The 20,052-nt window shown below is 37.2% G+C and overlaps 1 protein-coding gene and 1 long non-coding RNA gene across 11 annotated transcripts; both read left to right on the top strand.

The window, feature by feature from the left end:
* The first annotated feature begins 358 nt into the window (after window positions 1-358).
* On the top strand, window positions 359-4,131 carry LOC117302138. 2 transcript variants are annotated; one of them, XR_004520392.1, is made up of 4 exons: window positions 359-398; window positions 867-1,044; window positions 1,339-1,702; window positions 1,828-4,131. It is a non-coding gene; the product is annotated as an uncharacterized LOC117302138 (long non-coding RNA). The 2 variants fall into 2 exon arrangements; XR_004520391.1 differs by lacking the exon at window positions 359-398 and having other exon boundaries at window positions 406-1,044.
* Window positions 4,132-5,553: 1,422 nt separating this feature from the next.
* LOC117302430 (sphingomyelin phosphodiesterase 4-like) lies at window positions 5,554-18,195 on the top strand. 9 transcript variants are annotated; one of them, XR_004520425.1, is made up of 10 exons: window positions 5,593-5,651; window positions 6,925-7,020; window positions 7,142-7,220; window positions 7,832-7,905; window positions 9,853-9,990; window positions 11,668-11,758; window positions 12,510-12,693; window positions 13,379-13,627; window positions 15,196-15,313; window positions 16,586-18,195. XR_004520425.1 is itself a non-coding variant. In XM_033786373.1 (9 exons), the coding sequence occupies exons 6-9, from the start codon at window positions 12,559-12,561 to the stop codon at window positions 16,591-16,593; spliced, it is 510 nt and encodes a 169-aa protein (XP_033642264.1). In that variant the 5' UTR covers window positions 5,554-5,651; window positions 7,142-7,220; window positions 7,832-7,905; window positions 9,853-9,990; window positions 11,668-11,758; window positions 12,510-12,558; the 3' UTR covers window positions 16,594-18,195. The 9 variants fall into 9 exon arrangements, 7 of the variants coding, with proteins under 7 accessions (XP_033642264.1, XP_033642268.1, XP_033642269.1 ...); XR_004520424.1 differs by lacking the exon at window positions 5,593-5,651 and adding an exon at window positions 6,400-6,752; XM_033786373.1 differs by lacking the exon at window positions 6,925-7,020 and having other exon boundaries at window positions 5,554-5,651.
* The last annotated feature ends 1,857 nt before the right edge of the window (window positions 18,196-20,052 follow it).

The following is a 20,052-nucleotide window of genomic DNA, read 5'->3' as shown; positions in this document are numbered from 1 at the left end:
CCATTCAACTCGGCTCCGCCTCGTTGAATAGAACATTCCATCTTTCAACTCATGAACATATTCGCACCATTGCACTCATAAACATTCATTATGTGTATACTATATTTGTTTTGACATGAAACTAAAACAGTTTTTACACATGTAATAACATAACTTTAAAGGATTGCGCAGAAAGTTTGTTGCGTCAATCTTTTTACAACAATAGATGTCTTTGAGATGACATAAATTGTTCAAACTTGTTGCTGAAAAGCAGCGACTGAACTCAATTTTTGAACTAACTTAATGATGCAGTTGTTGAATGATTCTCCATATACAGGTGATGTCACAAGGATAATGGCTACCAAGGATCATGGAAGGAGGACGAGGGTGTCTTATGGTCTGAGGATGCAAGTTTCCAGGTAAGACGACTTAAGAAAGTAAAATACAGTATAAGTTATTACTGTCCATAAGTATTAAGTCGTAAAAAAAGTGCTTTTGAAAACTTAATGTGGCTTATTTTGAATGCCCAAACAAAACTAGCTCATTTAAACCATGCAGTTTAACCCTTAACAGAACCTAAACATTCCTTTCTTTCCTCTGATGTGTTCATAAGTGTTCATCAAAGTTTAACGAAAAATTTACAATTTATTTTACGATTTGCTAAATGCAGACAAACGAGTTGATGAGAAATATTTGACTCTAAAAATTCAAAGAAATAAACCCTAACGAATAATATGATTGAAAAACTCAAACCCACATTTATGTTGACCTAAATTATTCCCAAACTAAATGGAATAATTCTATTTGGAAGTGCATTTTCTGAATGTATCAATTTTTTGTCTTTTATTTACTGCAATGGTGAAATGCGAAACCAACTGCCTGTGAAGTACGGAGTCCAATGAAAACTGCACATCAATGGCGTCTGCGTTCGTACTGGTGACGTCCATCCGCCGATGACCAAGAAGACAACCGCTGGTTGCCTGGCTTCATAGAGGAGTGTTCCTGTGTTCCTGTCTCCCTGGTGGATGAGAGAATGCATTGCAGTCTAATGGATCAACAACAGATGTAATAATGATAACCATACTTGTTTTCACAAGAAACTAAAACAGTTTTTACACATGGAATAACATAACTTGAACGAATTGTGCAGAGAGTTTGTTGCATCAATCTTTTTAACAGTCTGCGTCTTTGAGATGACAGAAACTTCAAACTTTTTCATGAAAAGTAGTGTTTGAACTCAATTTTTGAGCTAATTTTGTGATTTGATTTTGAAGCAGTAGTTCCGTAATGATCATCAGATGATTACATTATATTAGTCTCCATATGGTTTGTACTGATGTGATAACAACTTTCTTTCAGATGGCGCTCCCCTAGAGGTCATCCGCTAGATGGCGTCTATACAAGAATGCTACCAATGGCCATTGATGTAACATTCTTAGATCGGCTGAAGGACACAGCACACAACCAGAAACAACTGAGCTTAAGATGCTGATGCTGGACGGGGCGTTGAAGGCGGCCATCAGAGGTTCCCAAGATGGCGTCAGCTAAAGACAACCTGTCGCTCAACTACTACTTACATACAGGTTATTGTGATGACTACTTTTCTGCCATCCTGTCAACATGGACCATGAAGATGTGACATCACAACACAAAGATAGATACGTCATGGCTTGAGGAGATATACATCAAGTATTTCTACAACTACTTACCAGGATCCTTGAAGGTAAGATCTCTTTTAGCTAATAAATCTGAGAAATCCATTAACGTGCGGAAAATAAACTTTGCTTAAACCCAAAAATTGAACTTACAAATCTTTTTGTTTCAATTTTGTTTTATATCATATTACAGGATGAACAGTAGAGTGGAACAACTAAGAGTTGGTTACGACAAGATGCTGAGCCACATTATGCAGCACCAATAAAACTGTTGCTTCAACACAGTCTTTGTAAAGGAGGACTGTTTCTTCATGATGACTGCCCTCATCTAAGGTTGTATCCAAATTGGTGGTACCAGCTTCGACTGTTACTAAGGATGTACTTCGACCATTGAGTAGACGTTCCAAGAGCATGAACAACATTGAACAAATCTTCCAATGGATCTTGATATTACAGCATGATCATCCGGATACATCTGCAGATTGAACTCACTTACACAACAAAGTTTTCTTATTGTGGAACAATGACTTGAATATTAGTATTGTTTGAAGCTTTGCATGGTGAAGAGAAATAGGAAGAAACTATAAATATGTATATTTAACTTGTGGGTACACTCTTTTGTATGAGTGTTGGCTCTGAAAAAACTCTGTGTGAGTGTTTGATCAAGGCTGATTTGTCATGGTGTCCCAGACTGCCGTGTGCTTGATGTTTCTTGATTCTCATGGATATGAATGCAGCAGGTCTCCTCTATGTGTCATCGCATTCGGAGGGAATGCTGGTCTTCTGTGTGAAGTGATGTTTGAATCTTGTTTGTTCCTGGCTTGAGCTTGGCTGACGATTTGTTGGAGCTTGTGAGATGCATGGCCGATGTATGGAAGGGTGATGGTAGCCTTGAACTGCGGACTTTTGTCTACTTGTGTGATGAGGAATGGCTTCGGCTGGCTGCAGGAATTGAAGGTCTTTTAGTCGTTGAGTTGTAGTGATGTCTTGATGTGATGAAGTTCCTGCTTCAAGCTGCCTTGTTCAACTTATTTTGTAGACAGAATACGTAATAACTTGTAATGAGATAATTCCTTACAAGTTAATGTATTCACATTTTTAATGTTGCATGTTTGTAATGAGGTATTTCATTACACTCATGCAAAACATGCTTGCAATGAAATACCTCATTGCAAGTATGTCAAAGTTTCAAGTGCGTAATGAAGTACTGCATTACAAGCATGAAACAAGTTATGTAAATTTGTAATGCAATTGCTCATTACAATTATGAAACAATAGGGTAAACACATTACAAATATAAAGACAACAAGCTTGTCAAGAAGTGTATATGAGTGGTTTAACATTACAAACTAATAAAATTTAGTATTACTTTAACTGAATTTGAATATTGTATTAAATATGAATGGTACCTTTTATTGTGTCGTTCCGTTATTCATCCAAACAATATTATTAGTGTTCTGGGGGTACCCCCACATGGTGGCCACCATGTTTTTTTTTGTATTAGTTATTATTTAAGGACATGTAAATATTGTGACTCACATTGGGTTCAATAACTCTTATTGAGGTTTTAAATTACAATGGTCATGACATTGTACTGTGTTCCTTGAGGGTGTTTGTGTCTTCATTGTTATGCTAATTAATCACAATGTTCATTGTTACGAGCTAGGCAGCGCTATTTATTATTAATTTGTGCATGATGTTGAGTTTTTGCTCAAAAGAGGGCGCTGTTCGCCGGGCACCGAGTACTAGTTGTTATATTAATTAATTACAATGGTTATAACAAAGGTCACAACATTTATATTATCTACTGTTAATTGTGTTGCATTAATGTCACACTCAGTATCCATAATCTTTATACCTTGCAATAGTTGAGATTGCTCGTTAATTATTATTTTAATTTTTTTTTATACAAAGGACATTTGTTTTATTATCTGGTGTTAATTTTGTGGTAAAAATGCCACACTAAGATTGGTATTGTGATATACCATTCACAACAGTTTTATAGTTGAGAGTACTTGTTAACAAGGTTTTTTTTAATTACAAAATTGTTGACAAGTTTGATATTCGCCTATGTAGATAGCTATTTGATGCTAATATCAGGGTTTTTAAGAGTACTTTCTCACAAGAGTGTTTCTTCACTCTGCAGACAAAGGGAGCTAGCCACTATAGTAATGACTTCCGATATAGGATATTGATTGAAATTAAATAATGTATCTTATCTTAAACAAAGGAAAGTAATAAATTGGTTTTACTGCAAGAAAACGGTATGTAAATTTTCTTTAACCGCCTAATCATGGTCAACAACTTTAATTGAACAATTGAAAGCATTTCTTAAGTCATAGTTATTATAGATAAGTTTAAGTGGGGTTTTCCAGAGTATTTTTTATCTCTGGTTTTTCACTCCGTAGGCTAGGTATCAAAGGGGGGTAACATTTCAAAGAAGCAATTGTTGTAATGGTTACAAACTTGGATGTATTATGATCCCTTTAACTGTTGTGGGGTGGAAGATGACAACCTTCACGTGGTCCACCCTGTTGTTAACTAATGTCATCAAAGACCTTTTCGCAAATTCTTTTGCAAAGCGTACCAAGTATTTGTGATGAGGTCAAAACCAATCTATGTAGCAACTCCTTGTTTTCATACTGGTGTTGTCTTGTAGCCTTATTATTTTTAGTAGGCCCTATTAATACCTATTACCATAACTATCAATCACTTAAAGGCAGTGGACACTACTGGTAATTACTCAGAATAATTATTAGCATAAAACCTTACTTGGTAACGAGTAATTGGGAGAAGTTGATTGTATAAAACATTGTGAGAAATGGCTCCCTCTGAAGTGCCATAGTTTTTGAGAAAGAAGTAATTTTCCACGAATTTGATTTCGAAACCTCAGATTTAGAATTTTAAGTCTCAAATTAAGCATCTGAAAGCACACAACTTCGTGTGACAAGGGTGTTTTTTCTTTCATTATTATCTCTCTACTTCGACGACCGATTGAGCTCGAATGTTTACAGGTTTTTTATTTTATGCACATGTTGAGATACACCAACTGTGAAGACTATAGTCTTTACCAGTTACCAATAGTGTCCACTGTCTCTAACTTTGAAGTGTTTTTTGCCCGTTATGTGTATAGTAAGTTCAAAATGTTCATTTTATTTTGCCATATTTATGTTTATGGCTTTAGTGTGAAATAAATACCTTGGTCATGTGAAACAAGAAACAATATTGTGATATATAATTAACATTTTAAAATAGTAAAATACCCCTGTAAAAGAAATTGCATTGTTTTGCCACTAGTGAAAAATGTCTTAAAACACATTGTACTTTAACCCAAAGCCGCTGCACTCAAGCTTGGCTGCACTACTTTATTGCCAAAACTATAAGAATAATTATCCCTAGATCAAGACACAGTCGGAGAAGTGTTATCGCGGTAACGCTTCTTATACTTCTTTTTTGAGATATTATTGCAAAAATTCCTGAGAGAAGAGAGTCCCCATGGTAATACACAGTCTGAGAAGTGTTACCTCTGTACACTTTTAATACTTCTTTTAAGATATTGCCAACTTGTTAACATTATAACTACTATAATATTATTAGTCAAGGGCTGTTCCTGTCAAGGCAATATTTAAAATGGTCAAAATTAGTATAATAGGACACAGAGTGCAATTTCCACCATTCTCCCCAGGACCTGAACAGGCCCGGGTTTGCCCCTCCCATCATCCCCCGACCCCCCCCCCCCCCCCCCCCCGGGCCTAGGTGGCATGGCATCCAGGGCCCGTTATTTCAAAGAATAGTATGCTTAGCAGAAATGAGCTGGATACCACTCACAAACTGTACACATGACATGGTATTATGCCGGTAACCTTAGTCTGGTAGTATTATTTGTTATAACAGGGCCAAAGAAAATTAATTTCATCTAAGAACAACCCTAGCGCCCTCTGTAGACTAGTTATGTTTAGTGTTGCATTCCGTGATCAATTCAAGATGGTGAACATCATCGCGGGAAGTATAAAATGAGTAAGTGGACAATTTTGACTGTTAATATCTGTGTAAAGTATTATTTATGAAGCAACTAAAGCACACAAGTCAAGCTAAGGGCTGTTAGATTACATTTATCTGGTTCATTCCGCCGTCCGCTCGAGAGAAGCTACTTTTAAATCGTTTTCTTCGGTTAGCTGGTCTACGCATCTAGTTTGTAATGTTATTGAAAGGCATTGTTCACGTTTGGTAATTGTCAAAGACCAGTCTTCTCACTTTGTGTATCACATAAAAACCATATAGGGAGTCGTTTCCTACATTATTTTATACTTCCATCAGCTCTCCAAGTCCAATGATCGTTACCAAGTCAGTTTTTAAGTTAATATTTATTTTGAGTAATAACCAAACGTGTACTTTCCTTTTAATAGGGGTATAAATCCAGACTAGCTAGTATAGTTAAAGTACATATATATTAATGTAGTGTCACCGTGGTCAGGTGGTTAGACTGCAGGACTTACAATCACAAGATTGTGGGTTCGAATCCCCCAGCTAACCGCTGATTTCACAATGACTAGAATAAATATTGTCGTCTAGTTACTGAATCACAATTTCTTGATTGTAATTGATAATCATAGATGTTACCCCAATGTTTGTACTATGAGAGAGATTGGTTGTTGCCAGCTTGGTGTTTATAACCCCTTGTGGGAGTTTGCCGAGTTTCCTTGATGGGAAGATCATCTTTGAACAAACAAACTAGTGTGAATGGTGAGTTGCGATATCGTAAACCTTCCTCCCGGAAGTTACCTAGACTGTGTGCACACAAAATGACAGATTGTCCAACATAATAATAATAATAATATTAATAATAATAACAATTTCTGGAGGTTGGTGAGGTCCTGCTGGAGGGTAGTGACATCGTCCTGGGATCTGATGGGCCGGTATAAAAAACATTCATCTGCGAAAAGGCGAATTCCAATTGAAACATAGTCCGTCAGGTCGTTTATAAACACCAGAAGTAAGAGGGGATCAAGCACAGTACCCTGCAAAACTCCTGAAGCTTCATTGGATAGGTTGCTGCTCTTCTTCAAGAATGACTTGTTGGGTGCGACCTGTCAGAAAATCCTGTATCCAGGACAAGAGGTGACCACTCATGCCAATAAGGTGTTGTTTCAGGAGAAGACGCTCATGTGGGACTCTTTCAATGGTCTTTGAGAAGTCCAAGAAAACTCTATCAATTTGGTCTTTGCTCTTTGGCATCTGGTGAATGTGTGATCCCCTTGTGTGACATGTCTTTTTTATCCCTTCTTCTTAGACATTGTTGTTTCCTTCCTCCAAGATTCTACTATCCTTGGAGTACATGGAGATTTTCAGAATCTGGAAGACTTTTGAACTACTACTAGGGCAGAAGGTAGAAAAGCTGGATTTATTGCCCCAAAGTTGGTAGTTGCTTGAGGATTATTTGATGCAATTGACATAATAATTTATAATTTATCCTTAATTTCTATTCTTTGACCATTGATCTGTTTTAGATTCAATAGGATCTTCACCATACAATGAAGTAACTTAATGCAATCCCGTTATTACTCAATCTGGCCAGTAGCTATAAAGGTAAGTTTAATTTTTGTGAAGCCAATAGACAAGGTCTAATGAATGGAACAGTGGAGCTAACATTTATGAGACCTATTTTTTGAAATTGTTTTACAAGGTGCTATGGTGCATTATGCAGCCAATTAAACCAGGAATACTGGGGCACAGTAACCTGTTCGCTTTTCGATGTAAACTGCACTATTTTTTACATGCTGTTCACAACACACTGGACCAACAGCTTTACGTTCAATCAGAAAGTCAAAGCGATGGTTAAGTGTCCTAACCATTATTGCTCCATCCTTCAGATGGGACGTAAAGCTGTAGGTGATGTGTGTTGTGTAATGTATGAAAATCAGCACACTTATCATATATAGCGAATGGTTTTGCCCATTATGTTCCTGGTCTGATCAGCAGCATATTGCACCACAGCACATTGAAACCATTACATGATGCTATAAAGGAATACATCTCATACTTTAATACACCCCTAGGGGTGTGATAAAGCGCTGTATAAGAACCAAGTATTGTTAGTACTATTTATTTATTCTAATTTAGGCCCTGATGTGGTTCAAGTGTGTTTGATCATGACCACTTGTTTTAACTGATTATGTGTATATTTTGTTCTCTTTTAGACCATGCTTTGACAGAAACTCTGATACAAATGTTTCTGACAATGATTTGTAAATCATCTTGCTGTTGTTCTGTGGTAAGTACATGTATTCTAAAATGTCTCTTTATAGAGGCACTGAACACTAGTAGTAATTACCCCAAATAATTGTTAGCCCAAAAACTTTATATTTTTGGTCACGAGCAGTGGAGAGCTGTTGATAGTATAAGCAAATTGTGAGAGACATCTCCTTCTGAAGTAACATAGGTTTAAAGGTAGTTTTCGAATAAAGTTTTGCAACAAGGGTGTTTTTTTTTATCGTTATTTGGTTTTTCAACTTTGATGACGAATAGGCCCTTCCCATGAAATATGCAAATGAGACGTGCACATGCGCATAAACATCTATGGATGACAAATTCAAAAAGGAGTTGGATCGTGCATGCCAAACTCTTGAGGGAGCTGGTTTCATTTTTGGGTTTCATTTTCATTGGCCAGATGCCAGTAAGTTGTCCTGTAGCTGTTTTTAGAAACCAAAAGAAAAAGGAGACAAATAATTGTCTTCATTTTAAATCTCTTATAAATAATTGGCACAAACGAAGATATTGAGGATGCAGAAAGGAACAATTGTAAGCTGATCGTGAAGAGGCTGATCAAAGAAGTGGAGGAACTTAAGACTGGAAAACATCACTCTATGGCTCAAAATCTTGGCTCTGCTTACCGCAAAATTATTCTGCGCTTATGAACACCAGCATTTAATTTCTTCACTAGCTGTGTATAGTGAAGAATGCCTAGTTGTGGTAAGCTGGAGTACACACACACATGCCAGAATCCCTGCTAATTATCCATTAAAACATTATTTGTTTTTGCTCAAAGTTTGTAGATCATTGATAGATTTCAGCAAACAGCTCTGGAATAACTATATTTTTGTAGACCCATTTTGCCTTCAAAATTGTGTATATATATTCTGTGAATAAATAAATCTTTCAATGTATAAACATCCAATCCAAACCACAGTATGGGTGACGGGTAAAAACATCACAATCTTTCAGATAACTGGATCTTCTTGTATTGTTTCCCTCTAGTGTATGGACATTTTATTGAGAACCCTTTTACCCCCTTTCTGCATCAAAAACAATTCAATAAACAAATTAATGAGTCTAGCTACGATCCTTATGGTTGAAACACCCTGGTTTACCAATATTGGACAAACTGTGGACTTCTTTATTGCCTTGTTGACTCATTTATGGAATCCACCCAGACAAAGAGCCTAACCCTACCCCTCCCCACCCCCTCCACCCTTTGCTATTCACACCACAAGTATAAGTTGATCACTGTAAACTTCGTTATTGCCTCTCTAATTCATTTAGGGAATCCATATTCCAGACAAAGAGCCTAACCCTAACCCCCCCCCCCCCCCAACACCCTTTGCTAACCACACCACCAAGTATGAAGGTGATCACTGTTGACTTTTTCATTGCCTCTCTGATTCATTTAGGGAATCTGTATTCCAGACAAAGAGCCTTCAACTTTAAGAAAGCCATTGATGGAAGCAAGCAAACTTCTTTGTGATAAGCTGTGTAATGTCTTATATAGAAATTCAACTTAAGAATGGTCAAAGTGAAGTCTTGATTACCTATAAATGAAATAGAATGCCTAAAGCGAAGCAAAATTGAATGACTGAACGAGAAAAACGCAATCATGTGCGCACAAAACAAAATCGAATGCATAAAGAGCTAAAAAGAAACCCTAGTTTAAGATGAAGGGAAAAACGTGTGAATTAATAGCAACACCAGACTGTGAATCCATGAACATGAAGTATTGAAAACAAAGTAATCTGTTTTCATGATTATTGAAATTGTGCACCAAGCCTCATGAACAAAGAGTACCCACAACTGTGACTTATTTGGTTTTTATGTCCTTTTCTTAACTGGGTCTCTTTATGTTAATGTCACCTACAAGTTCAGATTTTGTAATGCTGTGTGTCATTGTTCATAAATAGTCTTATAAACATTTTAATTGCATGTGTCTTTTTTTCCTTGTTCTTAGGATTTGTCTATGTGAAATGTTTGACATCACTGAAGGAGCAAGTATCATCAATCATCATTTTAATAATTTGTACTAATTGGACAAGAGGACACTTTGGACCCAACTTCTCATGTGACTACATTGTAACAAGTGAGGACTGTGAGTATGAAAAACCTTTCCTGGACACAATCACGCCACATGAACAATATTGGAATGGAATTATTCTGCTACCAAGCTAACATTTCATGAGTGCAAAGCCTCGGGAACATACTTTTATTTTTTATTTTAATCTTTTTTGGGGGGAGGGGGGTGGGGATGGGGGGAGTGGGATTGTGCAGTTGGGAGGGGGGTTAGTCTAGATTTGAAGTTTTTAAACCTAATTAAACTCAAAAGATGGAGGCGACAGCGTTTAGAAGGCTCGTCACCCCAGTATGATGTCTTGCATTGTATCCCAGTACGGTCTGTCTCTCATCATGGGTGATCAGCTCCTATAATGGTGACATTGTGAGATTGCACTCATCATGCAAAGGTGCGTGCCACTTCTGCATTGATGCGGAGGTGTGTGGCACTTCTGCCTTGTGCGGAGGTGCGTGCTGCTTCTTTACGGTCAAACTCCATCTTTAGACTCGGGCAAAGATAGCCCATCAATTAACTATGTTGAAGAAATCTCCCAAAAAGAATCGTTAAATATAGGATAGTAGAATAGAATAAAATCAAATAGAATAGAACCATAGTACTTGCTGACTGTAAACCTCCTTCAATTAGCCAATAGGATGAAAATTGAAGTCCATTTACAATTTAGTAAAGGTAAAAGACTAATGTATGACACTTATTGTCATGTTTTTGATTTGCTTTTAATTTAGTGTTTGTTTACTGGTGGGAGTTTAATAGCTTTTGAGTGCACTCTTCTTTTTCTAGTTTGTGGCACACTTTAGTTATGGTGGTTCAGGTATACCATTAGGTAGTGCAATATAATGAAAAACTACTTAACAGAAGTTAATCATATAGTGGGAGGTCGCAGACAAGAAGCCTAAGCTTGTACAAGGACTGATCTCTTCAAAAAGAATACATACATGTACAAATAGGAAGTTCTGATAGAAACATAGTTACTGTTAGATTGATTTGAACTCCTTATTGGAATGGCCCTGTTTGTGAGTGGAGACTGCTGTGGTATGATAAAGATATCAAAATGGTCATAAAGTGAATCAAATTATACTTTTGTGTAAAACCAACATTGTTAATTAGTTACTGTCCACTTGCAAATTATGTTTTGCCTATTAGATAAACGTCAAGTTTTAACAAGATTCAAAAATGTAAATGATTTCGTAGTGTTTTGAAACCCAACTACTTATTAAGTGAGCTATACACCAGCCAGTGGATGATTTTTGCAATCACATTGCGGGTCCTGAAGCGGATTGAAATTAATTTGTCACAGGTTCATGTTTGTCACAGGTTCATGTCATGTCAGTGATTTTCTCAAAGAAATGCAGAAATCAGTCTATAAAATTCAAATAAGAAATCTTTCCTGCCATTATGTTTAACACAGGTTTGTAAAAATAAGAAAACATGTTATAAATAAAACAAACCATATTTTTTTTTTTTTAATGAGGTACTGAAATATTTGTTGATCGATTTGGGGTTGAATAACTAAAATTGCCTAGAATGAGATTCAAACCAACGACCTCTAGATTAACGTACCGGCGCTCTACCAACTGAGCTATCTAGCCCTACGTTGACAGTCTCCCTATTTTTTTGTCAATATCTAAAATACAATTATTTATAAAATTACTTTTTATTTTTGTTACAATGCCTAAGCTTTTTGATTTCATCTGATAGATATGCGATTCCACAGTTCATCAAGAAAAAATTGTACATATTTCTACGACATGGATTTGACAACTGGCCTCTAGATTCAACCTTTAGTCAGGTATGTACATGTAGAGGTAGAGCAGTCTGGGAACATCATAATTATGGTGTGAAATATTTCAGAATTATAGCTTATTCACTTGATTAAGTTTTGGCTTAAAACACCATTGGAGCAGACGAGCAAATGTTCAACATTTACAGTTGAGTTATATCTAGCCATGGCGCTATGTAGATCAATCTGTAGAAACAGAAAGATCTCCAAGAGGTAACATGAGAGAAACTCAGAAGGACAAACCAATACAAGAAGAAAGATGGTAAGAGACTAAGGCATTGATTGGACATTGAAGTACTTTGTGAGAGACCTACATAGTTAGTGATACAGTTGAAAAAGAACCCAGTGCACTTATTGAAAAGAGAAGGGGTTCGCCCTAGTGTTCCTGGCTGTGATTGCCGAATGCGCCGTAGCACCATTAAAACCAATACATGGTGCTAAGGATAAGGACTTATACACCCTTGTCGCACAAACTTTGTGCTTTCAGATTCTTAATTTCGAGACCTTAGCTGAGGTGTACAAAATCAAATTCAATTTTGTGTGTGAGAAATAATGTTTTAAACTATCAACATCCTTCCATTGAGCGCTAACAAGTAAGTTAGCTAACAATTATTTTGAGCAAATTACCATAAATATCCAGTGCCTTTAACTGTTAATCAAGCCCTTGTGATTCCAGTGCAATTTGTTTATTGATATGTATTATCATCATCCTGGCCATCTCATTCATATATTTCATATCCTATTATATTCCTCTTACTAGCCGAGAGAAGTCTTTATGAGGATTATGGTTCACCACATCATGGCCACTCATGGCTTCATATGGAAGTAGTTTCCTGACCCCTAAGCCTAATCCATCTGTACCTGACTTGGGCTCCCAAGTAGCTGAGCTTGAGACCCCTGGATTCATGTATACACTACTGTTCAGCAATGATGTCAAAGCTCTGGTAAGTTTTAGGGTTCATTGAGTTCATGTTTCTTATACTCAAACAAAAATTGATTTATAACTACATTTTACCTGCTCTGTTGCCCTTGTGGCTTATTAGGTATAATAGGCTGAATATAGAAATGCTGTGTTTCTTTTATTCAGATTTGTTGAACCAAAACAAGGGTTTTCTTTGTTCATTAAGAAACCATGTATGCTCATGTTCACCAAAAGTTTTACAAAAAGTTGATCTTAACATGGTTTGTCCTCGAGTGCCTTGCTTGGCTTAATCGTTGTTTCTTGTGTAACGAAGGTCAGTGATCTGCACCAGTCAACACGAAGACACCCGTCTCAAAAAGACAATCCTTTCGAGCCCTTTTCACTTGCTCGCAACGAGGCGTGTGCACTCGATGGGGAGTAATAACATGCTCGTTACAGCCCTCGTTTCCCCCTGCGAGCCTCGATTGGAAATTTAAGGGCTGTACTGTATCTACCAAAACGACAATGAGACCCAATAAACACACATCGTTGTATCTTTCAGGGTTATTCCTTGATGAAAACCAAGCTTGTTATCATACTTGCTGTGGAATCATATCTTCTTAATTTGTTCAAATAAGGGCACCTTCAAAATTAAGTTTTCTCCTGTTTACCTTGCACAAATAATCATGCCAACAATTCAATTGAATATTTTTCTAAAACTTTGCTAGATTGAAAGATTGGTACAGAATGTTCACCAAGCTCAGATCACAGTATCCAACTTAAGTTGCACACCAGTCACCAATGATGGAGAGGGCTTCTTGTCTTGGTTTTCACAAAGTACCTTCAGTGACCCAACATCTAGAGGTCAAAGGTCACAGGGTCATCTTCAGCTGCAGGATGATATTGGTCCAGTAGACGCCAACAAGTTGTGCAGATACTTGGAATATACAAAGGATTATCTCTCCAAAGTGTTTCAGGTAATTAAATGTATTCAATTGTTTTGGATACTGTATGCCGTTCCATCATGTCAAACTGAATTACAGAAGCTTTGTTGCAAACAGGTAACTTTAACATTAAGGCGTGTTGTGGCCTGGCGGTTGGGAGCGCCGGATTCGGGCTCTGGTGTTTGATCAGCAGAGTGTGGGTTCGAATCTCGGTCAAGACACTTGCTACATAAAGTTGGGGAGGGAGTGCTTTTTGCTCTACCAGCCAGGCTTCTGATTGAGGATACCTAAGCCTATGTAACATCCGTATGGACTGTAAAGGGGGTAACCCTGTTTCAGCCCTAAGAATAGGTGGCAACACCTGCTGGAAGAACAAATAATTGTAGCCCACACCTTGAAGTGGCCTTCAGGCCTTGTGTGTCTGGCGAATTGCATAACAAAAAACAATAAAATATTTGTGTCTTTAATCTCATACAACACAGAGTATAAGGCCTCCTTGCCGTAACTTTTAAACACATTACTAAAGTGCAGTTTTCAAGCAGTGTAATGAGAATCAATGATTTGTGGTTTTGCAGGTAAATGTTCACCTCATGTCGTGTAAACATCTCCACCATCCAAGATGGCGTAACCCCAAACAACCTTAACAATAGAGGGCGTACTTGTATTTAACCAAGGACACAACAGCCTTTCAATGCCATATTGAACTTTGACAGTATTTAAGACCAATTTTTTCTCTGGTTTGAACTTCGGTGAGGTCTTACATCGAATCTAATGTGTTTAATATCTTATAGAAGAGTTCCGGTAACACCATGTAATAACAATCTCTAAATGAGTTGGGGTGGTTCTGAAAAGAACCGTGGATTAACTTGACGTTTCGATCAGTATGCTCTGATCGTCTTCTTGAGAATGCTGGACTCTGATGCTGCATGCTGCTTAAGTACTGGGCGGCGGATCAGCGGTGATGCACGAAGGCGTGAAATAGAGGCGGGAAGTGAACTCGATGATGCGTAGTGAAACCTGCTGTGGAGCCTTGGGTGGTATGTGGGGGGTGTGTGCTCACTGAACCGTGTCAGTAGGAACAAGCACAGGGGATAGTGAGGGTGTGGGGCCTAGGGGACTGAGGGTATAGAAGACCCAAAGCAGTCTAATGGTTGGGGGCCTAGGGGGTGACCGTGGATATAGAAGATCCATTGGTCGGGAGGAGGGGGAGCCAGATGTCGCTGATGTGGAAGCCGATGTCTTGGGGTACGGTGTCATGCTTGTGGATCTCGATGGCCTCTCTGATGCGTCTAGGGTGCCACGCCTGGATTGGAGCGATGAATTCTGCTGCTTCCCAGTTCACTCGGTGGTCAGTGATGTGGGAATGCCTTCGTGCATCACTGCTGATCCGCCGCCCAGTACTTAAGCAGCATGCAGCATCAGAGTCCAGCATTCTCCAGAAGACGATCAGAGCATACTGATCGAAACGTCAAGTTAATCCACGGTTCTTTTCAGAACCACCCCAATTCATTTAGAAATTGTTATTACATGGTGTCGCAAACTCTTCTATATCTTATATCCACCATGCAAAGTTTCAAATCCTACTTGTTTAATATCCATAGATGATGAATAAACTACGAAAGTTTGAGATCGCATACCGAGGTGACCCAGAACTTCAGCCAATCAGAAGCTTTGAATGTTCGCAAGCTGTATGCACTCTCATCAAACTTCAACACTACGGTAAGATTGATTTGATGATTATTTGACTGATCTGACAGGTCGATTTTCAAAACTTGTAATTTAAATTATTATTCACTGAAACCAACAAATAACAATGTCGAAATAATAATAACAGACAGTTACACAGGATAGCGTTGGCAAATTTGACCATCAATGCATGGTGCGTTGACATACCAGAGTCATCAGGTCATCTATTTCATTCCTTAAACTATCTCGGGAGCTACTAATGAGCTAGCAATGTGTACTGTCAAGTATGTTGTTCAATTAAACTTAATTTAAATATAAGAACCCTGCCTGACCGCGCAGAAACCCATTTAACTTGGTGTCTGGGATCAATTAAAGTCAAGGGTCATGCTTACGAGTCTTAATATTGGAATTTAGAACCAACACCCAACCTATTGTTCTAGGGGATTTAGAACCAACACCCAACCTATTGTTCTAGGGGATTTAGAACCAACACCCAACCTATTGTTCTAGGGGATTTAGAACCAACACCCAACCTATTGTTCTAGGGGATTTAGAACCAACACCCAACCTATTGTTCTAGGGGATTTAGAACCAACACCCAACCTATTGTTCTAGGGGATTTAGAACCAACACCCAACCTATTGTTCTAGGGGATTTAGAACCAACACCCAACCTATTGTTCTAGGGTTAGGCCTATTGGCCATGTTGTGCCAGTAACTATAATCCACATTTAAATGTTCTGGAGGGTGTGACGGAGAGATTTAAAGGCAGTGGACACTATTGGTAATTACTCAAAATGATTATCATCATAAAACCTTTCTTGATTATGAGTAATGGCGAGAGGTTGATGGTATAAAATATTGTGAGAAACAGCTCCCTCTGAAGTGACGTAGTTTTCGAGAAAGAAGTAATTTTCCACGAATTTGATTTCGAGACCTCAAGTTTAGAATTTGAGGTCCCGAAATCAAGCATCAGAAAGCACACAACTTCGTGTGACAATGGTGTTTTTTTCTTTCATTATCATCTCACAAATTCGACGACCGATTGAGCTCAAATTTTCACAGGTTTGTTATTTTATGCTTATGTTGAGATACACCAACTGTGAAGACTAGTCTTTGACAATTACCAATAGTGTCCACTGTCTTTAAAGTGAAAAGTAATGAGGGAATGAATCTATCTAATCAGATTGTACCGTTTGGTTAGTTGTTCAAACTGCTATGGAACAAACTTTCTTCATTGTACAGTCTACTTCAATTTGAGAACCAAACTAAACCCATGTGCTTTTGTGTTTTCTCATTTATTTAGTTTGGTGATAAAGTCTTTGAGGTGTATCATCGAGCAGATTTCAGTGGAGCTTTAGCTAAGCAGATCTTCACTGCACGTACATCAATCCCAACCCATAGACAGACGGCCATTCCAACGCCCCCATACCGTGCCTCCCCTCAACAACAAACATGCAATCCAAGATTGAGTCTTCGTTTTCTAGCTAATTACTACACTCTAGCCTATCTGGTACTGCTCTCGCTGATTCTTTGGTCATTTATTGGCTTTGGACCTACTGGAATATTACTCACGCTAGTGTTCTTGACTGTGCTCTACATCTTTTTCAGCGGGGTGGTGTACACAGTTAGACAACATTCACACACACATGAGCATATTGAATAATATACAAGCACATGGTGCAGCCAACATGGATTCAGTTCGGTTATAAACCATTATAGACTTGACTCATTGTTGTACCTATAATGACTACCAAGGAGAACCCAGTCAAATGTCGGATGGATAAAGTGTGTATTTACACCCATGAAGGACTTGGTAAACTCTAGTTTGGATTCAGTACTCTACTGGGTACAATATATGTTTCACAATTGTCATCATGGAGGACTTTGACAAATTGAATTAGTTGGCAAAACCTTAAAGTACATTGTAAATTGATTTGTGGAAGACTTGGTCAACTTTAATCATAAATTGCAGGGTTGAAACAATACACCAGTAAATGTTCACATCTAAACAGGGTTGAAATAATAAGTTGCAATGTTTTGCACTGCGTTTAATTTCAACACTTTGCATGGTAATTGCATGGTAAAAAGTTATACTGGTAAATAAATACTCAGCTAAACATAAAACCACACTATGTCTCTTGGCAATGAGGTTTTGATTAAAATACACTAGGAAAAGTTGTATCAAAAAGAGTCAAGATCTTTGTATACAAAGTGCTGTCTTGCAACCATTTCAGTAACAAACATCATTTTGTTATGAGGTGTTCCAGAAAGTGCAACGATGTACACACAAACCGAGGTATACACATGCAAGTCACTCAATACTGACACGCAAACTAAGAATGAAAATTGTTACAACACTTTTAACAATAAACAAGTTTTGTTCTCAGTGTATTGAAAGTTTTGATGTTAATCAATCCATGAAGTCTAGGCTATCTGAGGATTAAAGTACAACTTTTTGTTTAACATGTACATCCATGAAGATCGTATCTCAAAAGTATGCCATCTCAATGTTGCAACTGTCCATTACAGTTCAAAATTATACATAAAGATATTGGAACACACTTCTAGTGTGATAAGTCAATTGAAACACTATTTCAAACAAGTATTACCCTGTCTCTCAGTTGTTTAATGATTTATTTCAAACTTTTATCTGTGGCATCCATCAAGTTAGCCGTCATATAAACCACAAAGTATATGTCATGTAACAATGATAGGGTGTATTGAAATGCACAATGATGCAATTATTTTAGAATAACAAAATAAACTTGTAAATTATACCAGGTGTTGTAATTAATCTTCAATTACATTTTATCTCCTGAAAGTATGTTTGAAAGGGAAACATTTCACAAAGTGCCATCTTGCAACTCTTTTAAGGGAAAATAAACTTTGTAATAAAATATCTCAGAAACTGTGCTTATTCTGCTACAACATGATCTCTGATGTAATGTAGTCAATCAAGTTTGGCAATTGTTTTGCAGACAAAGTAGTACTGCTTAGCCCAAGTTTGCAATTCATTGAATAGTAATCTTCACATATGCAAAACAATTAAAGGGACAGACGGTTATTTACTCTGTCAAACAAAAATCTTAAAGGAACACGTTGCCTTGGATCGGTCGAGTTGGTCTTTGAAAAGCGTTTGTAACTGTTCGTTATAAAATGCATATGGTTGGAAAGATGTTTTAAAAGTAGAATACAATGATCCACACAAACACACCTCGAAATTGCACGGTTTTCCCTTTACCTCGTCGACGAACAAGGTCGGCCATTTGTGGGAGTCAAATTTTGACTCCCATAATAAAAAAATAAATAGCTGACCGTGTTACTTCGCAAAGTAAAATGAAAACCACGCAATTTCGAGGCAAATTTGTGTGGATCATTGTATTCTACTTTTAAAACATCTTTCCAACCATATGCAATTTATAACAAACTAAAATACTTGTATCCTGCTTACTGCGGTTAACTGCTGCTTAGCATAAACGTTTGAAGCAATATTGTCTTAAGCTTAAGCAGCTCTATGAAGTTGTGCAATGAAGTTATCATTATTGGTTTGTCGAATCTTAAACTCATCTGGGATCTATCATAGAGATGCTTAAGCACAATCAAATTATGCTAACAAGAAAAAGGGTTACCAACTAAAATACTATTTTATGTAAGATCTGTGACTGGTATCCTGCTTACTGCTGTTTACTGCTGCTTAGCATAAGCAATATTTTCTTTGGCTTAAGCAGCTCTATGAAGTTGGGCAATGAAAATGAAGTTACCAAAACAAAATGTGGCAGGTTCCTGTGCTTTGGTTTGTTAAGTACTAGTTTCCACAAGTTGTAGGTAATAAACACAGTAAGCATTAAAGCCATTGGGCACTTTCAGTAAACAGTATTGTCCAAGGCCCACACTTCGTGTACCTCAAGTTATATATAAAATAACAAACCTGTGAAAATTTAGGCTCAATCGGTCATCGGAGTCGGGAGAAAATAACGGGAAAACCCACCCTTGTTTCCCCCTGTTTCGCCATGTCATGACATGTGTTTAAAATAAATCCGTAATTCTCGCTATCGAGAATTGATATTGTTTAAATGTTTTTTCAAAAAGTAAAGCATTTCATGGAATAGTATTCAAGATTTCACAATTACCTTCTGTAAACCCTGTAAATTATTAGTAAATCTGTGAGCTTTTAATTTTTGTTCTGTACCGAAAGTGTATAATGGCTTTAAAAAACAGATACTACTATGGAACCATACAAAAGATGGTTATTTTAGTACATTTTGTTAACAAATTAACAAATTTTCTTTTTCCTATTTTGAAGATTTCCGATTCAGTGCTCTTGGAACAAATGACAGTTGTGTTCTGCTTTTACCTCTTGGTCCATCCACACCTCTGAAAAACAAAAACAGAAAACACAGTTAAAAATACCTATCAATATTAAACTCATATTATATTCAATAAACTTATTTGACAAATAAAAGCAATATAAATAGGATCACTGTCAAGTAAATGGTTTATTGTATAAAGATTTAATTAAATGGAAAGATTGAAAAAACATTTTCCCTAACAGTCCCCATTCCTTTATATCCAATACCAAAGTAGAGAATTTAAAAGGAGCTATACCAATCTTGTATAAAAGTCCAAACCATGTCATGTAGAGTTACATAAGAGAAAAGGATATTATATGAATATTCAAGTAGGTACATAGAAAGTATCCTCACAAGTTTTGGTTTGTGTGAATATTCATGTAGGAGTTTGCATATTGATTAGTTTGTTGCATCATGAAAT

Source organism: Asterias rubens, chromosome 18 (genome assembly GCF_902459465.1).
Source record: "Asterias rubens chromosome 18, eAstRub1.3, whole genome shotgun sequence".
NCBI lineage: Eukaryota > Metazoa > Echinodermata > Asteroidea > Forcipulatida > Asteriidae > Asterias > Asterias rubens.
This window is presented reverse-complemented; position numbering and strand designations above follow the sequence as displayed.